This window comes from Motacilla alba, chromosome 1A (assembly GCF_015832195.1).
Source record: "Motacilla alba alba isolate MOTALB_02 chromosome 1A, Motacilla_alba_V1.0_pri, whole genome shotgun sequence".
NCBI classification, from domain to species: domain Eukaryota; kingdom Metazoa; phylum Chordata; class Aves; order Passeriformes; family Motacillidae; genus Motacilla; species Motacilla alba.
In genome coordinates this window covers 29,619,182-29,643,605 of record NC_052031.1, presented here as the reverse complement: position 1 = coordinate 29,643,605, position 24,424 = coordinate 29,619,182, and the positions used below count along the sequence as shown (strand labels likewise).

General features: G+C 39.8%; 1 protein-coding gene across 1 annotated transcript; it reads left to right on the top strand.

The window, feature by feature from the left end:
• The first annotated feature begins 730 nt into the window (after positions 1 to 730).
• On the top strand, positions 731 to 22,540 carry DBX2 (developing brain homeobox 2). The gene is made up of 4 exons (XM_038155584.1): positions 731 to 1,406; positions 13,283 to 13,378; positions 17,917 to 18,104; positions 20,517 to 22,540. The coding sequence occupies exons 1-4, from the start codon at positions 863 to 865 to the stop codon at positions 20,838 to 20,840; spliced, it is 1,152 nt and encodes a 383-aa protein (XP_038011512.1). The 5' UTR covers positions 731 to 862; the 3' UTR covers positions 20,841 to 22,540.
• The last annotated feature ends 1,884 nt before the right edge of the window (positions 22,541 to 24,424 follow it).

The following is a 24,424-nucleotide window of genomic DNA, read 5'->3' as shown; positions in this document are numbered from 1 at the left end:
ACTTGGTACCACAGCAGTTAAGTATTTTCCCATTTCTCATGCAAGGGCATAGATTACTCTGCTTGTCCAGCTGGTTTTAGCTTTGAACCACTCTGATGTCCAAGGGTTATGCCTCTGCTGCTATACAAAAATAAGGGATGCACCTCCTGCAGAGGATTTTGTAGGGAATATCCTGAAGATTAGACTGGTGAACAGCTGCTTTGAAGTAAAAGGATTTCTCTGCAAAACAGGAAGATCCTTTCAGGACTTTGGAGCAGCATTCAATTTTAACTTTCTGCATGCATGTTTGAACTGCAAAATGAGACATCTTTGCCATATTACGTGATTTGTAAGCAAATAAAGAAGAATACATGCCAGGAAGTAGAAATGGACTAAGCTATTCCGGACAAAGAATGTTTATGCCCACACAAAGCTTCATCCAACATCTCGAGAAAAACATGATTAACAGTACTGTGCTGATCTTAATCAGATTTATTAAGACAAATGTTGAAAATTCAGCGTGCATGCTGTGTGTGGGTAACTAAAGGAAAAAGAAAAAAAGGCCAGATAAAAATGCCCAGAGGGAGTGAGCTAATGACTATCTTCCCATTACCTCATGGGATCATTAGGTCGACATGATCTCTCCGCGGCCAGCACCGGAGCCACTTCCCCGCCGGGACGGAGGCCAGCGGCCTTTCCCTTCCCCTCCGTCCCCTCGCACAGGTGCACCCCTCAGCGGGAGCCCCGACCCGCCGCCATGTCGGGGCGGGCACGGCGGGACAGCCACCTCGGCTCCCCGCCCTGCCCCCTTCCCGGGGGGCTGCTGGGCAAGGCGGCATTGTTGGCCGCGTCCATCACTCCTCGTCCCCGGCTGACATAATGAATGCGCTTGGACACACCTTCCAGCCCGGCGGAGAGGCGCCGCGTCTCCACGGACAGCCTCACCGAGCCCTCCGCTCCGCTCCCCACAGCACTCGGGGAGGCGCGCCGCCAGCCCGCCCGGCCCCATAGCCCGGCGCCCCGTCCCAGCCCAGTGAGGGGCCGCGGCGGCCGGGCCGGGCTGGGCAGGGCGAGGAGGGTAGAAACTCTCGCTATGCTGCCCAGCGCCCTTTACTGGGACCTGGTGGGCTCCTCGGCTCTCCTCAACCTGCCGGCGGCGCCGGGCTTCGGCAACCTGGGCAAAAGTTTCCTCATCGAGAACTTGCTGCGGGCCGGGGCTCCGAGCCCTGCCCAGCTCCGTCCACTCCCCGCCAACCCCGTGCCCCTCAAGCTGTGCCCCGCGGCGGAACAAATCAACCCCTCAGGGGGTCCCTTCCCGGCAAGATGGGCTTTCCAAGTGCTTAATCCCTCGGCGGCGGACGGCGGCCGCCCGCCAGCGCGGGCCGCGGCAGCGGAGAGAGGCGGCATCTTCCCGCCGGCAGCCACAGGTGAGCGCCGGCCCGTCCCGCGTCCTGCCGCCGCGGAGCCGGGGCCGAGGAGCTTGCCGAGGGCTCGGCCCCGCGCTCCGCACGGCGGAGACCGCGGCAGGAGAGGCGCGGCCGCTCCGAGGAGCCCGCAGGCGGCGGCGGGACGCCGAGCCCCGCTGGGTACCGTGCCGCCGGGGCGCGGCGGGGGCTGCGCCCGGGATTCCGGCCGAGGGTCTCGCCCTACCGCTGGCAACGGGACACCGAGGAGCGGGTGGTGCTCCACGCCGGGCCGCGGCTTCCGAGTGCGGCCGGCCGGCGCACCTGTGGGTGCAGAGAGTGCGGCAGAGCCCTGTGATGGCCGCGTCGGGTGCTGTTAAACGCCCCTAATCGCAGTTCTTTCAGGTCTTGACGTCCCGCAGCCTCAAGAGGTGGTAGAAGCTTCGCCGCCAACAGGCGCTCCGGGAAAGTCTGAAATTCCAAGTTTTGGGAGGAAGGCGAGCAGTCCCATCCTCCTAAGCAGCGATAGCTCGGGAGGCAGCAGCCCGTTTCTTTACACGCCCTGCCTTGCGGGACAGCAAGGCGTGGAGGACCCGGCTTCTCCTGCCAAAAGGAGAATTAAGCCATGTAGAACAGGCAATTTTCTGAAAGTTTTGACAACACCAGGGACGGGGAAAAAATAAAAAAGTTTTAAAGATGCGTAAAGGTTCATTATCAGCCGTTCGGGCCGGTGAGAGCCAGCGCCCTGCCGGGCGGTGGGGACCAGCTCGAGGCCGCAGGGGGCCCGCAGGAATCCGTGCCATAGGATTGGAAACAAACGGGTTTATCAAACCCATTCAGTTTCTTGAATGTGCCGATTTTCGTATAAATACATTTTTGTCTGGGCACGAGCAACATATTTTAAGAAATGTTAGTCATGGAACTGATTGTAGTCAATTCATTAAATTTGGTATTAGACTCGTTATCTATATAGTATTTTGCTTTTCTGTTAGAATGCATAAATTATTACAATATTATGCGGTATTTTAAGAATTTTTATTTATGGTCATGCAGTTTTAAATGTGTTTAAAATGAAAATCAGACAAGCAGAATTGTATTTATTGAATTAAGTCTTTGAGAAGTGAAACCAAAAGGCTTGTTTTGAAAACAGAAGTAATTGTTTTCTTTTCAAACATAATTTTATTTCAATTAGATCCTGCAAACTGTTCTTCAAATTCCAAAGCAGTATTTGATCCTTTAGCATTATTTACTTTAAAGGTAGGCAGGAGAGAGTCAAAGTGTACATTAACGTTTCTAAATGTTCCTGAAGTCTCAGGTAAGTGCTACCTTAAGCATATCAGTTACTTAAACATGTTTGTTTTAACTAACTATAGGCTAGGCCAGGGAACAGGACAAGTATCATCTTCCTGCAATTCGATGAATATTATCCCTGCCTGCCCTTTGCCTTTACCCTGAAAAAAAAGTTCTAGAGAAAATGCTATATTTATTTGTGGAAAGAGAGATAGCAGATGCCCCAGCACTCTTATTTGCTAGAGGTGAAGGTATTTTGTTTTTTTTTTGTTGTTGTTGTTAGTTTGTTTGTCTCGTTTTTTCTTTGTTTGTTTTAAAAAACTATGGGTAAATTGCTATTGAAGTTCCTGAATGTCAAGTTTTGCAAATGCTTGTTTCCAGGATTATTTCTTCTTTTGATCGACCCATAGCAGTAGTTGTGATTTTAGTGTGTTAGGTCTGCCTAGTGATTTGGAATCCAGTCCTATGCTTCTTCTGATTCCACAGCTCCCACAGATCTTGGCAAAAGCACCAGGCTCGTAGATTTGAGCAGGGAGAATTACTAGTGTTTCCTCATTCATTGTGCACCCAGAAGAAAATTCTCCTGTGACTGTGCACTTGTGACAGTGCTTTTATATTCTAACAGGGATCTGTTGATTCTGATCTCACTTGTATGTCTTAAAGTGATGAGGTGCTTAGTTGTCTCACCCTTCATAAATTTGAATTAGATTGGAACTGTCTTGCTGAGCCAGTTTGTGGTTTCTAAGGAGGCTCCTGTCTCTAGTGTAAGCGTATACTGAGGAAACTGTTCAGACCAGACACTGCATTTGTGAGTAGGGCTGGGGTGGTCAGGCTGTGTGTAATGTTTCTTGTTTATTCAGTGATAGGGCAAAGGAGCATTTTGGCAGAACAAAAATTTTAGCCTTCAGGAACTAATGAAGTTATTTTAACTAAGGAATTTGTGCTAGGTAGGGTTTTTTTAATTTACTGATTTTTTTTTTTTTTAAGAATAAGCTCATATTTGGAACCCCCAAATCACATGGCATTTTAGAAAATCTTTCTCGAAGTCTTTAAAAAGATTATTGAAATTGATAAAGCAAGTTTTTTCAAAAATTTTTTCTGAACTAGCAAGTGCTTTATAGATCATGCAGGGACTAAAAGTTCCCTAATAAACTAGCTTGGCATAAGCCAAGTTTTCTTTTATTTTTAATTAAAAAAAATAAAGGAAGTTGGAAAAGTACCAGACTTTTTGGCAACACTACTCATGCAGTCCCAAGTTCTGGTGAGGTCACCAAAAGTTCTCAAAAAGAAGGAAGTGTAAAATCACACCAGGGACTTAAATGAATAAGCTGAACCTTTTTATATGTATCCACGGCACCTACAAAAGGAAGATTTGAAGAAAGCACTCCATTTTAGGGTACCTTTTAACACTCCATAAAAGTGCTAAAGAATGTAAATCCTGTATTCTTTCTGTAAATTGGAAAACACTTATCTGTGGTGGCAAAGGAGACCAGGTGGGTTGACATTTTTGAGCTGGGCTATCTCGTCATGGTAATTTTTCCTTTCGTAACTCCTCAGCAACTGAGTTGTATCATCAAGTTTCCTTCCTGTAATTTACAGGTTTCAAAGTATTAGTTGGACTATTTCAAGTGCTTAGCTGCATTTGTATTTTACGTATATCTCCTAGAAAATTATTGTGAATAAAAAACTGAACAAGAACTCAGGAAATGTCACACCCTAAATATTACATCATCTAATGAGCATGGTAGAAATAAATATATTTATTGTCTGTAAAAGTTCAAATAATCACTTTCCATCATTAGATACATTAAAAAAATTAAATGTAATCATTGTAGGTGTTTGAAATTAGTTTGGTTTAATTTAAGAAGAACATGAGCAAAGAACACGTTACATAAAACTTAGGAAAGAAAAGCAGAAGGAGCATTACTGCTATATGGTAAACTCGTGAGCCTTCTGCAGTGCTATGCCAATTGCCAATTTGTGCTGGCTTGGGATTCCCACACGCTTTCTTGCACTTCACCTGAAGCCCCTTTGCTCTGTGCTGTCCTCAATTTCTTCTTGCTAATCTGGGTTTTAGTCCCTTGACTCCAAGCCTATTGTTATCTTCTGGATAAATTAGAAGACTTGACAGTTTTCTGACACATAAAAATTGGCCAGAGGATGCTGAGATGCTGTGTCTTGTAGCACAGGTGCTGGTAAAGAGGTCCACTTCAAGTATTTCCTCATTACTTGGTTTCCAGAAGTATTGGCTGGCACTAGAGCTGAGTGACCTCCTTGGGAAATGTGAAGTTACTGTGCTACCTGAATAATTTTTCTAAATATCTTTGCTCTTCTTAAGTAATTTGTCCTGGAAGAGATTGACAGTGAGTGCTTTAGAGCGTGAATATGGTCATGTGGCAAGAATGTGGCTTTCTGCTTTAATTTTGGCATTTTTGTAGATGAACAGAGAAAGGAGATTGAAAACTGCAGCAAAACAAACAGTGAGAGAATTCCATTGTAAAACCTGCCGAGAAATTTATCTTGGGAAATTTTTGCCTAAAGCATCAGAATACAAGAGAGCAGAATGAAGGACAGCAGGTATGAAATAAAATAAATCAGAACAACTATATAGTAAATATAAATTTGACTTAGAGTAAGCATCTGTAGATGTACTTTATACATATCCAGATTGTGTTATAGATGTGTCTTTTCCTTCTGTAATGTTTGGGAACTTTACATTTTGATGCAGTTATCATCACATTGTGCCAGTGAGATAGGAGAGATTTCTACTGTGTAGAGGAGAAGCTGGAGCAAAACCAAATGAGGTGACTTACCTAAGATAATACAAATAACTGGTAGCATTGCAGGGAAATTAAACCAAGTCTTCTGCAGGCTAAGTCTCTGGAAAATGATATCAATTTTTTCCTTCTCAGGTGATGATACCAATTCTATCCTGTAATATTTACTTGAATCAAACATACCTTATTTCCCATATTTAATAAAGTGTCTTGTGTTTCTTTATGACAACCAGGAGACAATTAAATTACTGAAATTTAAATGCTATTTTTTCTTTCATTTTGGACCTCTTTTTAGTGAATTAATACTTATTAATTATTGATTTCAAGCCAACTGGCAGCCAGGGTGTGTCCTCAAGCGACATGTAACACTAGCTTTCAGTAAAATAAAAGACAGGAAAGAGCCCAATGTTTTGTCTTGACTCATCTAACTCAGGCAACAAGTTGACTGACAAGTCTTAGGATTTTCTTGTTTTGTTGGTGTTTTCTGGAGATAGAAAGCTTCTTTAAGGTGGGGAGATCTATTTGGCATCTTTTCTTATTCCCTGATTGCCAGGAGCACTGAGACACTGTAATTGTTTTGAAAGTTTGTCTTTGGAAGCAAAGAAGTTTTTGTAAGTATTAGAAATCACAGACTAGCACGTTTCCTGTTTCCAGTTAACTTTGTGAGCCATTTAATAGAATTGGTCTGGAATGCCCAGCATATTTTAAGAGTGGCTGCAAAAATGGCTTTTAAAGGACAAACTGTTGTCCTCATTGTGAGGTTGCCAGAGCTAGACTAATGCCAGCTACTCTCCGACCCAGCCGCTAGTCTGGCAGTCTGTGCTCGGTGAGGAGTACGAGCACTGGCTGGACACTGCTCCTTCCTTTGGCCGCTCTCGCAGTGCCATCTCTTAGAAGGAAGAGGATCCTGAGTTTGGTCCTTGGCAAGATTTAGATACTACCAGAAGATCTCAGAGCTACACTAGGAAAACAAGTGGTACAGTTTGTACAAATTGACTGAGTTGAAACTATGGAATCAGTCATGCCTACAGTTACTGAATTAACTTCTGTAAAATGTATTTTGTACAGCAGAAAGAGCTGGTCTTCTGAAATTCTATAGTACCTTGCTCATGATTTTAGAAAACACATGACTGTGGTAAGGATTAATCTCATCAGGCAAACTCAAGTGCAGATTTCAGGTTTTATTGTACTGTGTCTTTATTATTTTCTGTTAAGAAATCCTCCTAAATTTTGAAAGGCAAGTTCTCTGCTTCCATTGTTCTCTGAAGGTGTTTAGCATTATTTTATAAAGCCAAATAACTGATGTTTTACGTGGTACTTTTGTGGTCAGTCATGACCCCACAGCAGAAAGGGGAGTTTTTTTTTTCAGTTGAAAACAACTGCAGGTATATAAAGCAGTAGGAGGCTGTTTCAAATGTCTATTATGTAGACCCTGATATTTATAAAATTATGCATCCAAATATTTTCAGTAACCTGGACTGTGTTTCTTTGAGGTGAGTTGTCACTTTGGAGAAGTGGCCTTTGCTTTGTGCTGAAAAGCTTATGAAAATTTTTCATGAGAGGCTGCTTTTGTCTGCAGTTGTAGCACATAATTCTCTTGAGGTATTGTGAATGTGTGTTGAGAATGTTACCTCCTTGAGACTATGTGAATATCTCAAGTTTCAACTTGAAAAAGTATTTCCTTGTACAAATGTAAAAATACTAAACCCCTTTTGTTAAAAAAAAAAAAGGAAAAATAATTCACCATGTGTTATTTTTTTATTCTAACACTGTTTATATTATCTTGGGACTTTTGTCTGTTTGGAGCTTTCAATACTGCAACAAGTAAAGACTGCTCTAGGTAAAAAAAAAAAAATTGGCTAATCAGTGCATACCACAGAACTAAATGGTGCATTTTGGCCTCTTGTAAGATTTTGAATTAGTGCTGCAACAATGAAAAACCAGTGAAATGTCGACTTGCAGCAGCTGACCCTAATTTTGCCATGCTTGAGGAAATAATTTCTAAACAAATTGTAATATGTTGAAAATCAAAGAAAATAACTAATGACTTTCTAGCTGAATTTTTACATTTTTTAGAGTCTTTATGGCTGTACAGATGATAGTATTCTTTTGATCTTACCTATGAGGGACAAGAAGAATGTCATGGCAATTCAGCTGTTTAATAAAAAGTAGGTGTCTTGTCTAAGCTGTAGTCAATACAAAGAGATGCCTCCAGAGGATGCGACACCTTCTGTGTCTGTTTTAAGGTGAAGAATTGCTATGTAGAGCTACTTCTCTCTTCTCATTGACTGAACAGGAGGCCCAGACAGGGAACTTGGGCAAGACACTGAACTTCTAGACAGAGAACTGACAGTGATGCCTGTTGTGACAAGAACTGGTAATCATAAAGTGCTGAGGCGCACTAGTAAGTGAGCATCCTGAGGAAGGACAAAGCCAGAAAAAAAGCTGGTAAATCCACAGGTTGATTCCCATCTTCTCAATAGCAAGGCTGTGTAGGAGGCACAGAGAGGGTAAAATCCACTTTTACTCCTGACATCAGGGTACCCATGGAGTCTTTGGCAAACATTGTAGAGTTTGGTTGTTGCTTTGGGTTGTAGAGGTGAGATCTGACCATGTATTGTCACCAGCTTCTGGCTGGTGTATTTCCTCAGGTGGTGAAAATCATGTACAACAAATTACAACATAATAATTAGGCATGTGAATGATGCCTCTGAAAACTGACAGTGATTAATGTGGTTTCAGATAATCGGCAATGTGATGCTCTTGGCCATTAGATTGCTGTAGATGTAAGTGATGATTATGCTGTTAGCACATTTCAAGCCCATTTTGGGGGCTGCTCTGCCAGTTTTTGAAAGCCCCACCATGACCCAGCATAAAAATGCAAGCCCACTTATTACATCCATGTTTTGTGTAGGGATTAAAAAATATATATTTAGAACTTTAAAACCCTTTCTCTGAATGTTTAGCAGTTTTTAAAAACTGACCTGTGGATGCTACTTGGCTTTATCCTTTTGGCTTGACTTCCTTTGAACATTCATGTGGTTGTGTTTTACAGGAATAAATAGGAAGCAAGTGGTAACTTTGGGAGTGCAGGAAAGCCAGTTCTGAGGTGTTCTGCCAGTTCTGAGGCTCTTGCAATAAGTTTTTCCACTTCCGTGTGGTGGCAGTTGCTTTTGGGTGGGATATGGCAGTGGCTGCTGCCTTGTTCGTGCAGTTGGGTGCTCCTCTTCAGCTGATTGAAATGCTTTGGGGGTGCACAACTGCTGCTGGAACATTGCACTCTAAAGACAGTAACTGCTAGGGAAAGAGCCGTGACTCATCATGAGGTCCAGGGCTTGTGGTTCAGGAGCAGAAATGCAGCTCAGCTGGATCACTAAGCTGGCAGAGCTACTGCTGGGCTGTTTTCAGGGAGCTCTTCATGACATGAAATGTCCCTGCAGCTTTGCAAAAGCCTGCTTAAACATTGCCAAGAATGGATGTAGGTGGGAAGTTGCAGTTGTGCCCATGGTATGGGCACAAACCATCCAAGGTTCTCAGATGAAATGGGATAGTTTTACTGATAATATATTTAAGTTTCCTGCAAGGGCTGGAACCTCAGCATCATGGTGCAAAGCAGTTCATGTGGACTTAGCAATGCTTGGAGAATTGAAGTGTTCACACAGCTTGGTCCTGTTAGTTTTGTTAGCTCGCTCCAGGCAGTTTTCTGAATAATTTTTGAAGGTGTTCCAGCTCTCTTCACAGGTTGATACCACATTTTTATCAGTTATCTTTAAAACTCCCCAACAGACTAGCAGCATGTGCAGTGAAGGAGCGTGTATGGATAATACCAGAAGTTTACCATCAGTTTCACTTTCCCTCAATAGCCATTTTTCCTTCACCCCTTCCCACTGTCCTGATGGCTAATAGCCTACACTTTTTACTGAATTATTTCACAACAGTAGAATTAGAAAGAGTAAACAGTGTCCTTAATAATAAGCCATTTTCAAAGTTGCATAACTGAGCTGGACTGTATTTAGGAACCTTACTCTCAAAAAAAAACCAACTTCTGATCCCATTGTCAGTATGACTTTTTATAATGGAAGGGCTTTTGAATTTATAATGTTTTCAGAGCAGACAGTGTCTTTTAAAATATCAGTATCTGAACTGCTTTCCGAGTTTTAGCACTAGATAAGCTGAGGTCTGTTTACATGTTTAGTATTGTTTTATTGTCTGTAAAATGATTTCTATTCACAAAGGTAAATGTAGTGAACATTATTACTAGAATTTGCATACAGCACCAGTGTCAAAAGTATTTGTTTTATGAAAAAACCCCAAACCCCCTAGGTATTTAATACTTTTGTATATATGATCCAATACATTTTCTTTTAAGGCATATATTAAGTTTTTAGAGTTCCAAAAGGCACTTATATCCTACTTTGATACTTTTCATGCATGTGTGAAGCAAACCTGTAAAGGCTGAGTTTTATGAAACAATTCCACAGTCTTAGTTTTATGAAATGAAGATATAAAGCAGAAAAAGGCTCAAGTGTCCTGAATACAAATTATTAGGATTTTGCCCCTGCTTTAAGTTCCTATACATCTTTGGGAGCAACAGCTGCCTTTTGGTTACTGTGTACCTCCTTCTGGCCAAAAAATGGCATAATTAATATTTGGACATCTCAGCAATTTTCAGCCTTATGTGAACAGCAAAGAGTGTTTGCTTTAGGTCTCTTGATCAACAGATATTGATAGAGTTGCTGTGATGTATGTGAAAAGAAAATAATAGGTAGTGCTTCCTCTGTATTGTTCTCAAAACTGTATTATGCATTTCTACATGTATAATTTTAGTATAATTCTAGGCAATTTTAATTCTGTTCATAGAGTTTCATACAGGTAGTGGAAGCCATTTAATGTGATGATCTGTGTTGTTTTTAATCAAAGATAAAAAATATAAGTATATATGCTTATATATACTCATATAAAACATAAGGATATGTTATGTTGAAGCATTAACATTTTTCTGTATGTAGAACTCCCAAAACAGAGTTGAGTATCCCTGTGTTATGTCACTTTGTTTTTACTGATGTAACTGCAAAACTGCTGCACACTGGTTTGAGTGCAACAGCTTCAGTAGATGTAGGGATGTAGTTTCATGTATGTAGTGTAGAACTCACCTGTGCATCAGTATAGCTGCAGCACGTTAAAAAAGGTTATGAAGTGGCCATACATATTGGCTGTAGGCATAAAGAGACATCATGGCATTGTCTGTTCCTCAGGATCTAGACTAAATATTGAGAAGTGAGCTCAGGAGCCTCTTTGTTCAAAGTTACATGAGAATTTCACCTGCATCTTACTTCTTAAGCAAATATTCTACTTAAAAGAGATATGGGCCCTGCAGGCAAAAAAAAAAAAAAAAAAAAAAAAAAAAAAGCAGCAGTTGGTGAAAGAATTAAGTAAAATGCTCAGGAAAGCCAGATTCATGATTTCCATCAACTTGAGCAGAATTAGGGTCAAAATCTCTTCTGTTTGCATCATGATACTGTGCTACTGTATTAAATCATTGTCAGCAACTTCCATGGAAATATCTTGCTTGTCTGGAGTTTGCTTAAGCAAAGAGTGTGCTTAAGTTTTTACTCTGATCCATCTTCAGACTTTTATGCTTGCAGCTTACTTGTTGAGAGATGTAGTGAATGGAGGAAACTGTCCTTTCCTATTCCTGTCACTACTTGCAGGAGCATGCTATCTGTCTGAATCAATAGCTTGTTCAATTCTGATTTATCCAGGTGACTTCTGCTTTTATCACATGCCATTATGAACCCCACATTATCAAAACAGAGCAAGGAACTGGAGTTAAGAAACCACAGGAGGGAATGTCAAGGGCAGGACAACATGTCTGACAAAAATTACATGGCAGGAATAAGGTGCTAGAGCAATGATTGGAAGGAATAAGACATTATATCAGCCAAGAAATATCCAAAGCATTTAAGAAGAAAGCAAAGGAATGGAGTGTGCCATCTTCTGTGTTCTGAGTTATATTTTCAGAAGTGGAGAGTTTTACTTGACTGTAAGGGAAATTTGATAAAAGCACAAGGAATGAGCCTCCCAAGGAAGCGAAGAAAAGCTCCTTGACCTGAGAGTCTGGAAATTTCAGAGGATAAAATATACTGTCAATGATGAGTTCTAATGTCCAGGAGGTTGGCTGATATTTATCTTCTACAGCTCCTGTGCTTCTGTAGTTATTCAGATCCTTTCCAGCTTACACACTTCACCAGTTGCATTGAAACCCTTTGGATACATGGGATAGGTAGTATTTGGCTGCACATTGTTGACTATTTTAAGTTTCTAAGGATGTGGTTCCACATTTGGTGGTCTTGTGTGGAAAAGAAGCTTTAGAATACTAATGCCTGATGTAAATCATTCTTTTTTGTAAGTGTTTTGCAAGTATATGCCTCAAAACCGGGCAGTTAATTTGTATTTCATTAGAAACAGCAAAATTTCAATAGAAGGCTGTACCAGCAAAATGCTTATCACTCAGCAATTGCAAGTTAATACTTTAAAAAATATTTAGAATTAGACTTTTACAGCAATTAATTTTTTGCTCTAGGATAACAGCAAATTTAAGGGTCAGGAAACTTATTTTGAAGTCCTAATACATACTCAGAAACTTAATTTTGAATTATCTTTATTTTTAATTGCAGTTGAAAAACTTTTTAAAACTAGCAGCATGGCTTAGATACATTTATCTATTTACCTTTCTTTCTGATTGTTGATTTCTTTTTTTTTTTTTTTTTTTTTTAAACCCAAGTCTGCAGTTACTTTTTTTTATTTAATGGTGTTTTTATTCTGGAGATTTGAACAACTACAGTACAGGCTCTAGAGCCACTTATTTTCTGCCTAAACCACAACAAGAAAGTGACATAGATGTTTTGTTGCTGATCTCATTTTACAAGTGTACAGTTCTAGCAATGATGTATCTTTTTCAAAACAAGAAAATATTCCAGGTTTCATAGTTGAAGCACAAGCAGAATTTGATAAGTAATTAAGATTAATGGAAAAGCCCATGAGCCTTATAGAAAAAAATTAAGGGATAAATAGATAATGAAGACCTTTCCATGATTTGGAAGCTCTTTTTAGATATGAGAGACTTTGATTTAAAAAAATCTGTAAAAAATTTACCAAATATTATCAAATTTTGTGAATTGACTGCAGATTTTTTTTGTTGTATCAAGCAGAGCCTTCAGCAAGTGGTTTATTTAAATTTAGAGTGGTTGTCCAGCAAGACTAAGTTGACAGTCAGAATAGCAGGATCAGGCCCTGAAGTACAAGCCTGTATAGCTCAGCTGTTTCATGGCATTTTATAAATTTTATTCCTGAAGGTTTCTTGTTGAGGACATTACTGGTTTGAGTGCTGTTAACAGCATTGGAGTACCAGCTGATTTTTTTTTTTTGTAAGATGACATGCTTACTAGAGTTATTTAAAATAACTTTCAGATTCATTATGCTCATTATTTCAACAACATATTATTGAAGCAATGTGTTCAATACCAATATTTAGGAAAACCCCAATAATAATGGCAATTACAGAAGGAAATTTCTAGTCTGCAGGGCTTCATTCTTATAAATACAGGAAGAGTTTTACATATTATAACTAAGCTACACATGTAAAATAACCTTGCTAAATTAAAGAGCAATTACTTGTTTTATCATTGTTTGCCTTCAAAATATCACCATGCTGAAAAAAAGGAAAAAGAACTTTTGGGGCAGGACTTTACACACTGACTTTTTGGAGGACTGTTGTTATGAATATCACCTAAGCTCAATGGATAATCAATTAGATCTATGCTTTCTTTGCAGCTCTTTCCAAAAACTTTTTTCTCCGAGCCCCGCCATTCTACTCAGCATGCTGCGGTGGGTCCTGTCAGCACCCTGCATCCCCCACTGCTTTTCCAAGTAAGTTTTTATGCTTCATCAGTAATGCTTGAGTTATTCTGTAAACCAAAGCAGCAGGATTTAATGTGTTCTGGAAAACTAATTGGTGATGCAATGGCAGCAGCTAATTCCTTAGTAAAATCACAGCAATCCTATTCAGAGGGTTTCCAAAGATTTATCAAACTTAAGTACACTGAGCAATTGTGAGAGGTTTCTAATGGCATTGAGACACACAGACAGAGCTAACCTAGGAAAGTGCCTTGTTTTCAGTTTGCTAGAAACAATTCTTTAAAATCAGTAAGTCTTTTAAAAATCAGTGTCAATAAACATTTGCAAATTAGAAAAGAGCTGGAGGATTGTAAAATGTGTGCTGCATTTTAATGTTTGTTAGGAGTAAATTATGATTCAGGAAGCTTTAGCATTATTTAAATACAACAATCATTCTTTTTGTAGCCGTCAAATGTGTACACATGTTTAATTTTGTTTCTCTTTTTTAATCATACTGTTAAAATTGAAGAAGTATGTTGAAGAGAATTTTGATCAGTGTTCACTATCTATTCAGCATTAAGAATCTATTTAGTCCAAAATTAAATTTAGCCTTGATTAGGAATTTGCATAGTTTAAGAATGGACAGTCATGATTTTGTGCTTATGGCTCAGGAATGAAAACAGAAGGAGCATTTCCTCTTTCTTCAAAACAAAAAAAAAAAAAAAAAAAAGGCATAAATTGCTTGTCAAATCTAAATGAAAATTGGAGCTTATACATGCTCTAGCATATACTTTTTTATCACAGTTGCATTCAAACCATTCTCAACTAAAGTGCATGCTTTTTATGAATGTTTCAGAAGGGCAGTTGCTAAGTTGAATGATTCTTGACAAGTGAGGCAGCAAATGCTGGCAGTTTAATGAGCTGCAAGTTTCTGAGCACCTCTTTAGGGGGCTGACACTTTCCCACAGAGCGTTTTACATGGCCTCGGCTCTCCCACAATGGCTGACAGCACCATGACCAATCACCACTTTCACTTTACTCATCCACACGCGACCTCACCACAATTTTTCACTGTGCAGATGAACTTTAGGAACCATTTCACATTGAAAAGGCCTGGGCAAGGGTCAGTTGCCCTTTTGTATGGCCATAAAGCAATACTCTATGTGCCAGTCTTTTCTCCTGTCTCACATTCCAAGAGATTTTCTGGACACCATTTAAAGCACTTGACTGAAAAATAAAGCAGTGAATGAAACTGACTTTTATAGACTCATTCTAGCTCATCTTCCCATATAACCCTGTCTACCTGAAAAGGGATTTAGTGGATGAGCTGAGTGTATACAGGGACTTGCTGAATACATAGGCCCATTATCAACTGTGGGGATTGTTTATTAACCAGGACTGATACACTACTATTTTGGAAGTGACCTATTAATTGTCCATTTAACTAGAATGTATTGAATTGTAATGAAAAAATGGAAACCATGACTAAAGCTTTTACTTGCTCCTTCAAGGTGGTCTCTGCCATGAAGGCAAATGAAGATTGTTCCACAGATTAAGGGGACATTTATCACTATATATTAGGATACAAAGGAAAGACTTAACAAAAATCAAATCAGTAACATAGGAAATAGTTGGTCACATTTATGTCAGCAGAACACTAAACCTGCTGCATGTTCAGAGTGACGAGCTGCAAACTGACATATTTAATTTTGCTGGAATTGTTAAAATGTATAAATGACTGCCTATCCTGCTGCACTGAAAAATTCTATAATCCACAAACTGAAATTTAGTTTTTGTGTAACAGTTGGAGCGCATTTTAGAATATGGCTTATTTAAAAAAAAAATCTCCAGGCTACTCAGTTGGTGGTACAGATTTTTTGCTCCATAGGCTGTTTGTTAATGCTTCTGAGCATTCTGCTCATCATTAAATTTTGTTCAGGTAATCTTTTAAAATCCATCACATATTGTGCCTTAGAGTGTAAAGATGCCTCACTATTAAATTAGTCTAATATAGGTGTTAAGCTGGACCCTACATACTGCCTGTACAGGAATTAATTGGTGCCTTGAGGCTCCAGCAGGAGGTTGTTTCCTTGCTGATTGACTGTTAACAACCAGCCAGGCAAGACAAATTTTAAGGGGTCACATAATTTGGCGTCCTCTGTCCTTGGCTGACAACTCCATTGTGGAACAGAGGCCGGGAGGCAAGGACCAGCCCTGTTACGCCGCTTCCCTTGCTGGTGTCTCTCATCCCACAGTGGGGATGAGAGAAGATACCAGTTCTGCTGCTGGTTCAGACTGTACCTTTCAGTAAACCTGAGAATGGCTGACAATTCTGCAGAAGCTACTCAGAGGCTACCTGGAAAAAGGTACCTAAATTCACTAAGTTTGAGCAAGAAGGAGAGAAAACATGCTTGAGGAAGGAAGGCTCCCAGCTTGCTCCTAGTTTTGTAGGCGTGATTGGAGCATGCAGTGGGGGTTATGAAGGGGCTTTGCAGTCCCCAGAGAAATATCAACCTGGCTTGCCCTTCCATTGTGGTATTTTGACTTTTGTTCTGCAGATTGTTTATTTTGGTTTGGATGAAGTCTGACTGTGTATCACAGTGTAATAGATATCAGGACATTAACCAGGAGATTATGATTTTTGTATCTGGTCTTAGATATAATTTTGAAAATTGAAGTACATCTGTATAAATTAAGGATTATTTATACTGTAACATTGCAATTCATAATAATTATTTTTTACCACATGCTGTTATGAGTGACAAATAAAAAGATCTTGACTTCTTGGCGTGAAAAGTTCAAGAAAAGAATTGACAGAATGCAATGGGCTCTAAATCAGTAATGTTTCACAGGGGTAGTCTTATTTTAGGGAATAATCATTGTACTCTTGCTCAGCTTCTGATGCTCTGCTCTACTGGTCAGAGCTGGAAGCAGGATGCAGGGGCAGTGTAAGTAATATCAATGTCATGTATTACCAGTAACACATGGCTAAAAAAGTATTTAGTCAACTTTGCAAGACATACAGATATACACTTCAGTTTCTCATCATTATACTACAATATCCTCAGTATATGTGTGTTTGTTTTTCTGTGGGTGTTTAAAGATACATATACCCATGTGTATGTGTGTATAATATACAGAAGTTGAAATGTGGTGTAGTCCCAAGGACAGTTTGTGGAAGTTGCATCTGGATTTCATTAGTATTTTCAAGAGCACCACTATATCAGTTGAAAAAATGTATTCAATCCCCCCCCCCCCCCCCCCCCCCCCCATTACAGCTGACTAGACTAGATAGACTTCTACACAAAAAAAAAAAGTTTAGTATTTTAGAAAATCTGATTTTCAGGGAGAATTTGCTTTTGGCTTTGATATGACAATGGTCAGATCCTTTGTAGGAATTGAGCAGCAACACACCTTTGCAGCTGCTGTAACTATAAGCTGGAAGGTCAGTCTAGGCCCGTGGACTTGAGAAGGTGGACAGCTGCAGGAGGGCAGCTTGCATCTGAATTGCCACTCCTACAGCAAGATATTGTAGGTGTCAGTGGCTATACAGCCATGGCACTGGTTTCTGAGCCAAAGTGCAGCTGTTTCCTGGCCTGCTTGCATCCCCCTACTTATCACATGCCCTGCTTGATGATGGGCCCTATTCAACTGATCCCTACTCCTGCTTCCTGAGTATTTGAGGAAGCTGGGTGCACTGGAAGCATATGAAACCTCACCAAGGACTGCTTCTCATACACCATATCTTTCTAGAGGAGAGGGACCATGGGAAAACACTATGGCTTTAGGTTTTATTGGGTGTGAGGAACACGAGAGATTTGGGTTTCTGAGCTCTTAGTGTGAGCACTTCTTCACTGCAGCTCTGTCCCCCAGCTTTGAGGCTGTTTTTCAGGGTAGGGCTCCCTCTAGGTGTGCATTTAAGGGGATATGATTGGATTCACTGAAAGCTGCCCTCCCAGGACTTGCTATGAGATGTCAAAGGATTAGAAACCAGGCTGAAAGAAGTAAGTCCAAGTACTCTCCAAATCCTCTAATATAAAAATTGCTGTAGTTTCCAGAATAACTAAGTCAATGACGAGGGATTTTCTGAGAAACAAATCACTCTGAAACCCTTTCATTAATAAAAAAAAAATAGAGGAAAGCCTACTTAGGTTCTTTGAATCACTATTACAGACCACTTTTATCTCCTTTTACATTCCACACAAGGAGTAAATAAACTCATAGGAAACTTGTTGCAATTTACTCAGTGGTGATGACAGGCAAAGAAAAGTGAAGTTCCCCCCAACTGTATTTGAATTTTGCAGTAGTATGGTCTCTGTCCTAATATTCCTCTTTGAACTCATCTGATTTTCTTTGTACCATGTCAGGAGGAGACTCTCGACCATTGAAAACACCTCTAGATCCAAGTGAGGATTTAATCCTTAATGAACATGACTGAAGCATTACAACACACTTATAACACCAACAAATCAAAAGTGGGACAAGAGTCTGCAAGCATTATAATGAACAGCATTTAATATTTCTGTGATATGTGCTAGATGTTTAGGGAAATTCTCATCTCTTTCCAATAGGGGAGGAAAGTGTGCTGCCTCTTCTGGCCCAGGAGTCTAACTCCAAATCCCGGAGAGGCATATTAAGAAGAGCTGTCTTTTCTGAAGACCAGAGGAAAGCTTTGGAGAAAATGTTCCAGAAGCAGAAGTATATTAGTAAAACAGACAGGAAGAAACTGGCCCTTAACCTGGGTCTAAAGGAGTCTCAGGTAAGAAATGTACTTTTGGGGAAAAATCTTTTAAAATGGCTTTGAAGGAGAAGAATTGAACAGTGCAGGGGCAGCCCTAAGCTCTTTTATCTGCAAAGACCTCAGTAAACCAATGGCAGTTTAAACCAGGGAATACTTGAACAGTTTCTGGGTTTATTTTCTGGATGTGTACATTCAAAAATTGATGGCTCCATTTTCACACAAAGAAACATGACCTCTGTGTTTCATTTCCAACTCAAATTTTTTTTGCTGTCTGACAGAGCCTATGGAAGCTTTGGGGTAGGGAACTATGCTCCATCCCACTGCTCTAAAGGCAGTGGAAAAAACATGAGAGCATAGATCATTCCTTCATTCCACTGAGTACCGTTTGCACACACAGATGAACAACTAGGAACAAGGCAGCCAACAGCACTTCCTCTAAAACTGTTCTGCCCAAAGAGACAGGCAACCATTCCTATGGAAAGACTCTTGACTGCGCAAAGAAAGAGATTTTCAGAGCTGAGAGATACCATAAGAAGAAAAACTTCACAGGGTGACCTGCTAAAACACTCCCATTTTACTTGCCAATTCCCATTTCATTGGATTTTTTGCATGAGTCTTAGTTGATCTTCTGCAGGATTTTAGAGTTTAGCTGAGGGTCTAATGCCTCCAGTGAGCTGTTCTGACTGAACAGCTACATTAATAGTGGTGCTGAGCAGCAATAGCCCAATCTGGAATCTTTGGGCCCTCGCCTATCTGCAGATAAAAACAAAGGAAAAATGCCTGGCTTGAAGAGCACAAAATCTGAAAGAAACTGGGGGAAAAAAAAGTTTGTGAGGGCATGTAACAGCAGAAAACAACATGGTAGTTGCTGACAGGTAGGATTCTGAAGGTGCTGGAGTAGATGCAGCCCTCTAGATTGCAGCTACTTAAAGGTGACAGTACAATTTTGTTTCTTTGAATGCAGTAGGAGTGAAAGTGCTTAAGATGTGTGTACAGAAGCTGTCTGGGGGACAGAAAAGCCTGGGAGTGGTGATGAGAGCTCTTGTCATCTCTATCTTGGAGATTTTCAGAACTTGAGAAGGTTCTCAACAATTTGATTTAACTTTGCAGTTGGCTCCAGTTTGCACAGGAGGTTAGATCTGGTGGTCTGTGGTGGTTCCTGGCAACCTGATGACTCTGACACTGTTGCAAGCCCTGCAACAATAAACACAAAAACAAGCAGAGTGCGGTGTTACTCGGTGTGGTGCACAGAACTGTAATCTCTGCAGGAAAACTATTTCAATTGAAATGTGCAATTGCACTCACCATTGTGCTGCCTAAAAAATTTCACAAAATGTAGTCAAATTCCTAGTGTTACAGTTATTTCCTCGAGATTATTTTCTGTGCTCACATCATTCAACAGAGCTTGGGTGTGTAAAAAAATAATGTAATGGTACATGGATAACCACTACCACTACAAGAATATAATTTTGTGATAGTGACAGGCCAGATGATATTAGTCTCTTTTTGTATTCCCCTCATGGAAGGAAGAGAACTTGCTGTGAAGGTTACTTCTTCAATTTTCTGACCAGTTGTGCTAGAGTAACACTACCTGTCATCTAAGACAATGATTCTCAAACCTTTGAAACCACAACCCCTTTGTCTTCATATCAAGTATCTGAATACTAGACCTAAATGCAAATGTTTAAGAGAAAAGAGAACTTAATCTGAATAATTTGATTGATCATCCTCGCCTTTTTTCTCTTCATGTAAAACCAGTTCCTGGTTGTATATTTCCCCAAGCTTTCCCCAGCATTTCATAAATGCCTTTAAATGCTTGCATTTAAGAATTGCAACTCAACATTTTTGAAAAGTTGTTTTTATCTCAAAATCACATGGGTTCTAGGCAACTCCTGGAAAACTGTAGTTAGGCAGACAAAATGTCTCTAAATCCACAATCCCGTCTCCTGTGTCACAACACACTTTTCGGAGCTGTATGGCCAAGCTGATTTTAGCTATGTTTGTGAAAGGGACAGCCATGCTTCTTACAGCCTCTGCTTAATAGAGGCCCTCACACCACCAGTAATATCACTTCATTTTCTTAATGATGATACTAATTTTCTCTGGGAATTCTCTTCTGTCAAGAAGGATGTTGCTTGTAGGAAACTCTTCTGTCTCAGAACTCAGCTATTGGGCTGTCCATTTTCCAGTCTAAGCTAAGTAATCATCTATTGTAGGTGGTGAAAGTCAAGAAGAATATTTGTTCCAAGTGTAGTAAATAGTGATGGGAAAATCCTCAGATAATGTCAGTCAGCTGGCTTCACTGGTTCTCTGCTGTAACAACAAATAAGGAAGGAATGTGAAACTAAGAGGATGGAAAGGAAAAATCCACTTGTTATGGCGAAGTTGTTTAAAGCAAAGAATAATAAACTCTCATTAATTTGCAAACAGGTGAAAATCTGGTTTCAGAATCGAAGGATGAAATGGCGAAACTCCAAAGAAAAAGAAGTGCTTTCTAACAGGTGCCTTCAAGAAGAAGGTCTTCAGGAGAACTACCTCTCACGATCCACCATGAATTTTACCTCCCCATGCCCATCTGTGTGGGAAATGTCTGAAGAGCAGGCAAGTCCAAGGTGGAGGGAGAATTCTCCAGGAAATTCTGAAAGACTGACTACTACACAACCACCTTCAAGAGCAAATTCATTGCAGAGCCCACTCTATTTGTATCCTGACCAAGACACTGCAAACAAGGCATCATCAAGTGTAAGGGAGTAGGGGCAGTTTGTAAATGGAGTGGGAGAGTGCAGGCTTCAAATGAGCAGTCTTTTAAGATTAACCATATTTGAACATTGTAAAGCTAACTAGTATGCTTCAAAAATATGCTAAAGTCTAACACCATTAAAATTACAAACAACTAATGACTAAAGTATTCTTCAATATTCAGTCTTTTCTTGTGTCTTTTCCAGTCTTATACTGACCTTAAAAGTAAAATAGGAACTGATGGTAAGTAAAATGATGTGAAGAACATGAAGCTGAATTTGTGCTCTGATTTATACATCTGCACTGTATGTGATGCTCGTTAAAAACACACTAATAGAGAATCACTTTTATCTCTCATTGTAGTCAGACCAATTAATTTCTTCACTGCATGAGACAAAAAGAGCTCTCCTCTCAAGACAGTAAGTGGGTTTGGGTTCTTTTAGAAATTCATTAAATAACACAATAGATTCATATGGACAAATACAAGCATTTTGATGTGTTCTCTCCATCTGTCTTCACCTATGTCAGTATTTAATTAGCTTTAAATAGTATGGTTGCAGGTCAACTGATAACCTCAGTAAAGTTATGCAATATTAAAAGGCAACCAAACTAGTCTATAAAATGTTCCATGTTTAAGTAACTCTGATGAGAGTGTGTACTGGAAAGTGCAGTTCACTGGCTTCTGTCTTTCTGTCCATGCACGAATCTACTAGCATTCTTAACTTCGATTTGCAGTGTCTTTTTTTTTTTTGGCTGTTGGTAGAATCTTTTGTATTTCAAAACTGTAATGACAGTATGCAGAATTGTAGCCAAAAATGCACTAAAGCAACAGACCCATAACTGGAAAAATTGCTACTACAGCCCGTTCAGAAAATTACTTATGGAGATGATGTACCAATAGTAGCATTATTCCTGGCTTACTGCTGTTTAAACTCGTGCCAGTAAGGACACATTAGCATATATCTGTATCAAAGACGGGACAGTATTCTGTGTAATACAAGTAGCCTTGAATATTATTAAAGCTACTTAAACTTATTTGCTTGCTTAATCCAATTTGAGGAGATCAGTCTGTGAATTTAGGTGTATCTTTCTTTGTTTTATTTGCAAATCTTTATAGCTCAAAATGGGAGCATAGCATTCATTTCTTTTTCATACATTTATGGATGCCTTGGTTAAGAAGAGAGACTAAAAATATTCTATGTTACAGGCAAAACCTTATGGAGAACATTATGGTTTTATAAGGACTATTTTCTTTCTAGCATTCATACATTTTATAGGCAAAAGATTATGATAATCTAGTCTGGCTTTTCTTATCATATATGCCTTTAATGTTTCTGATTATTCTTGCCTTGAGCTCCAAATATTTTGAACTGTATTGTACATCTTTCAAAAAGCTGTGCAATTGTTGTGGAGTAAGTTGTTATTTAATGTTTTACCTTTTGATAGATGATTTACTATTCCCCTTGTTACATTGTATTATCTGGGAGGTGAAGTTTGGATACAGCTGCAGCTAAAAGACTTGAGATTGCAATGATGATCCTTGTATCATAACATTTATGCACGATAAGGTGAGTTTTGTACCTTGCCTTGTGCATGTCCTGCTGTCTCAGTGGGCGGATATGCAGTCCCAGTCTGGCATTATGTGGCATTCCTTGCATGTGATTTCCTCTGCTTGATTTAAAGAAAAACCAAATTACAGAAGAATTAAGAAGTTATCTCTTCCTGCATTTACAAATCTTTATTAGTGTAAGCTGCCTCAACACCTACCCTCAGAAAGCCCTTGAACACGTGTTATATACTGGTCAGTAATGAGAGGAGTTTATTCCTCTCTTGCAATTGAAATCCCAGAACCAACTCAGATTCTGCAAGAAACATTTGGTGGGGAGGAGAACAGACAGATTGTGCACACATGGGGATGAATTTGGTGTTGAAGTCCTGCCCTGTTTGACCAGCTCCTGCCTGAAGAACCAGCAAGGGTTAGTAGCCCAGATGATTATGAAATTGCATTGCAGGTATTTCCAGAGTACCATCTAATGATCAGGTGGTGGTATACACATGTGCATCTATTCACCAGTGCTTCCCATTTTGGAGGAAATCTGTATGGTAGGGGTGGTGGAAAACCTTAATGGAAAGAGAGCCTTTCCAGCTGCTCATATTATTTTTCCACAAGTCAATGAAGCCTCAGTGCTGGAATAACACTTTTGGAGGTGGGAGATGCAATTCAGAATGCTCCTTGGAAAATTCTTTCAGTTCATGGTGTTGCAAGCATAAAATGTGAACTACTGTCACAACTGAGCTGATGTGCTGAACAGAATACATCTGAAGGCTGTCTCACTGAGGCAAAGATCAAGCGAGGCTCATGCAGCATTGGTTTCACAGCTGTGATATTACAGGTGTTTTAAATTAAACAAATTCTGGTTTCACTGTAGCCTGTTTAAACTTAAACCATTTCAAGGTTCTCCAAATTTCTTAATACCTCCTATCAGTATTCTTACTTTACAGCTAAAATGAAGTTTCAGTATACCGGATAAAAGATTCTTTATCTGAAAATGCTGACCAAGCATTTTAAAGAAACCCTAAAAGTATACATGCAAATCTTGAATTAGATCTAAAAGAGTCTGATTAAATTATGATTTAGGCCCATGAAATACACAATTTTGATTCCTTTGATTTTGTGCTGTATAAAGGAGAAGTTTCTCCTCAGTCCATACTGTGAAAACTTGGTAAATGAGAAATAGCACTCTGTACAAATACAAAAATATATTTACAGTGCCAATCTTTTCTTTGTGAAGGATCAAGTGGTATTGGGTTTCTTCAAATACAGCATGCCTACTAGTTTTAGAAAGAACAAAGAGAGCACAAGTATGCAAAGTGCCCAGAAGATATTTGAACTGCTTCATAACAGACACAGTGCAGAGGTGAAAGGTGTAGTGCAGCTGTATAAGGGAGTGACATGGTAGATACCAGTGACACCTAGGTTAAAACCAGCAATGTGCTACTTGGACTTCAAAAATTTGACCTGATAGATGATCTTGCAGCATGGTTGTAGGGTATCTGAGGTATTTCATGTGTGTAGCATTTTGAGACTATAGTTACTGGCTGTGGAGTATTACATACATATATGATGGACATTTATTGAGATCCTGGGACTGGGGAGAGTTTGGGTACCTCAAATTGCAAACCACAGTTAAAAACCTCATCTCTTCAGAGGCCACAAACAAAGCAGATACTTACACTCGCTGGGCACCTCTGTTTGTTCTGGCAACTTACCAATGCTAATGTAATCAGAATACAAGAAGGAAAGGGAGGAAAGGCTGAGACTCAGTACTGGCTTTGTTAACCGAGCTGCAGAATTCCATGTTCTCAGGCTGTGCTGCTGACACAGAGATCTCACTGCCCAGTCCAGCAGCCTCAGGAACAGAAGAGATTTTTCTCATCCCACCTATTGAAGATCCTCCATATGGATCTGAATGTGGATCTTGAAAGTATGTTCTTAAAGACAGGCAGAGGAGCTTCCCTGATACCTAAGAAGAGGCTGCTGATTTCCTTCTAAGCTCTTGGACTTTTAAAATGTATCGTAATGCAGATTTTTGCAGTCT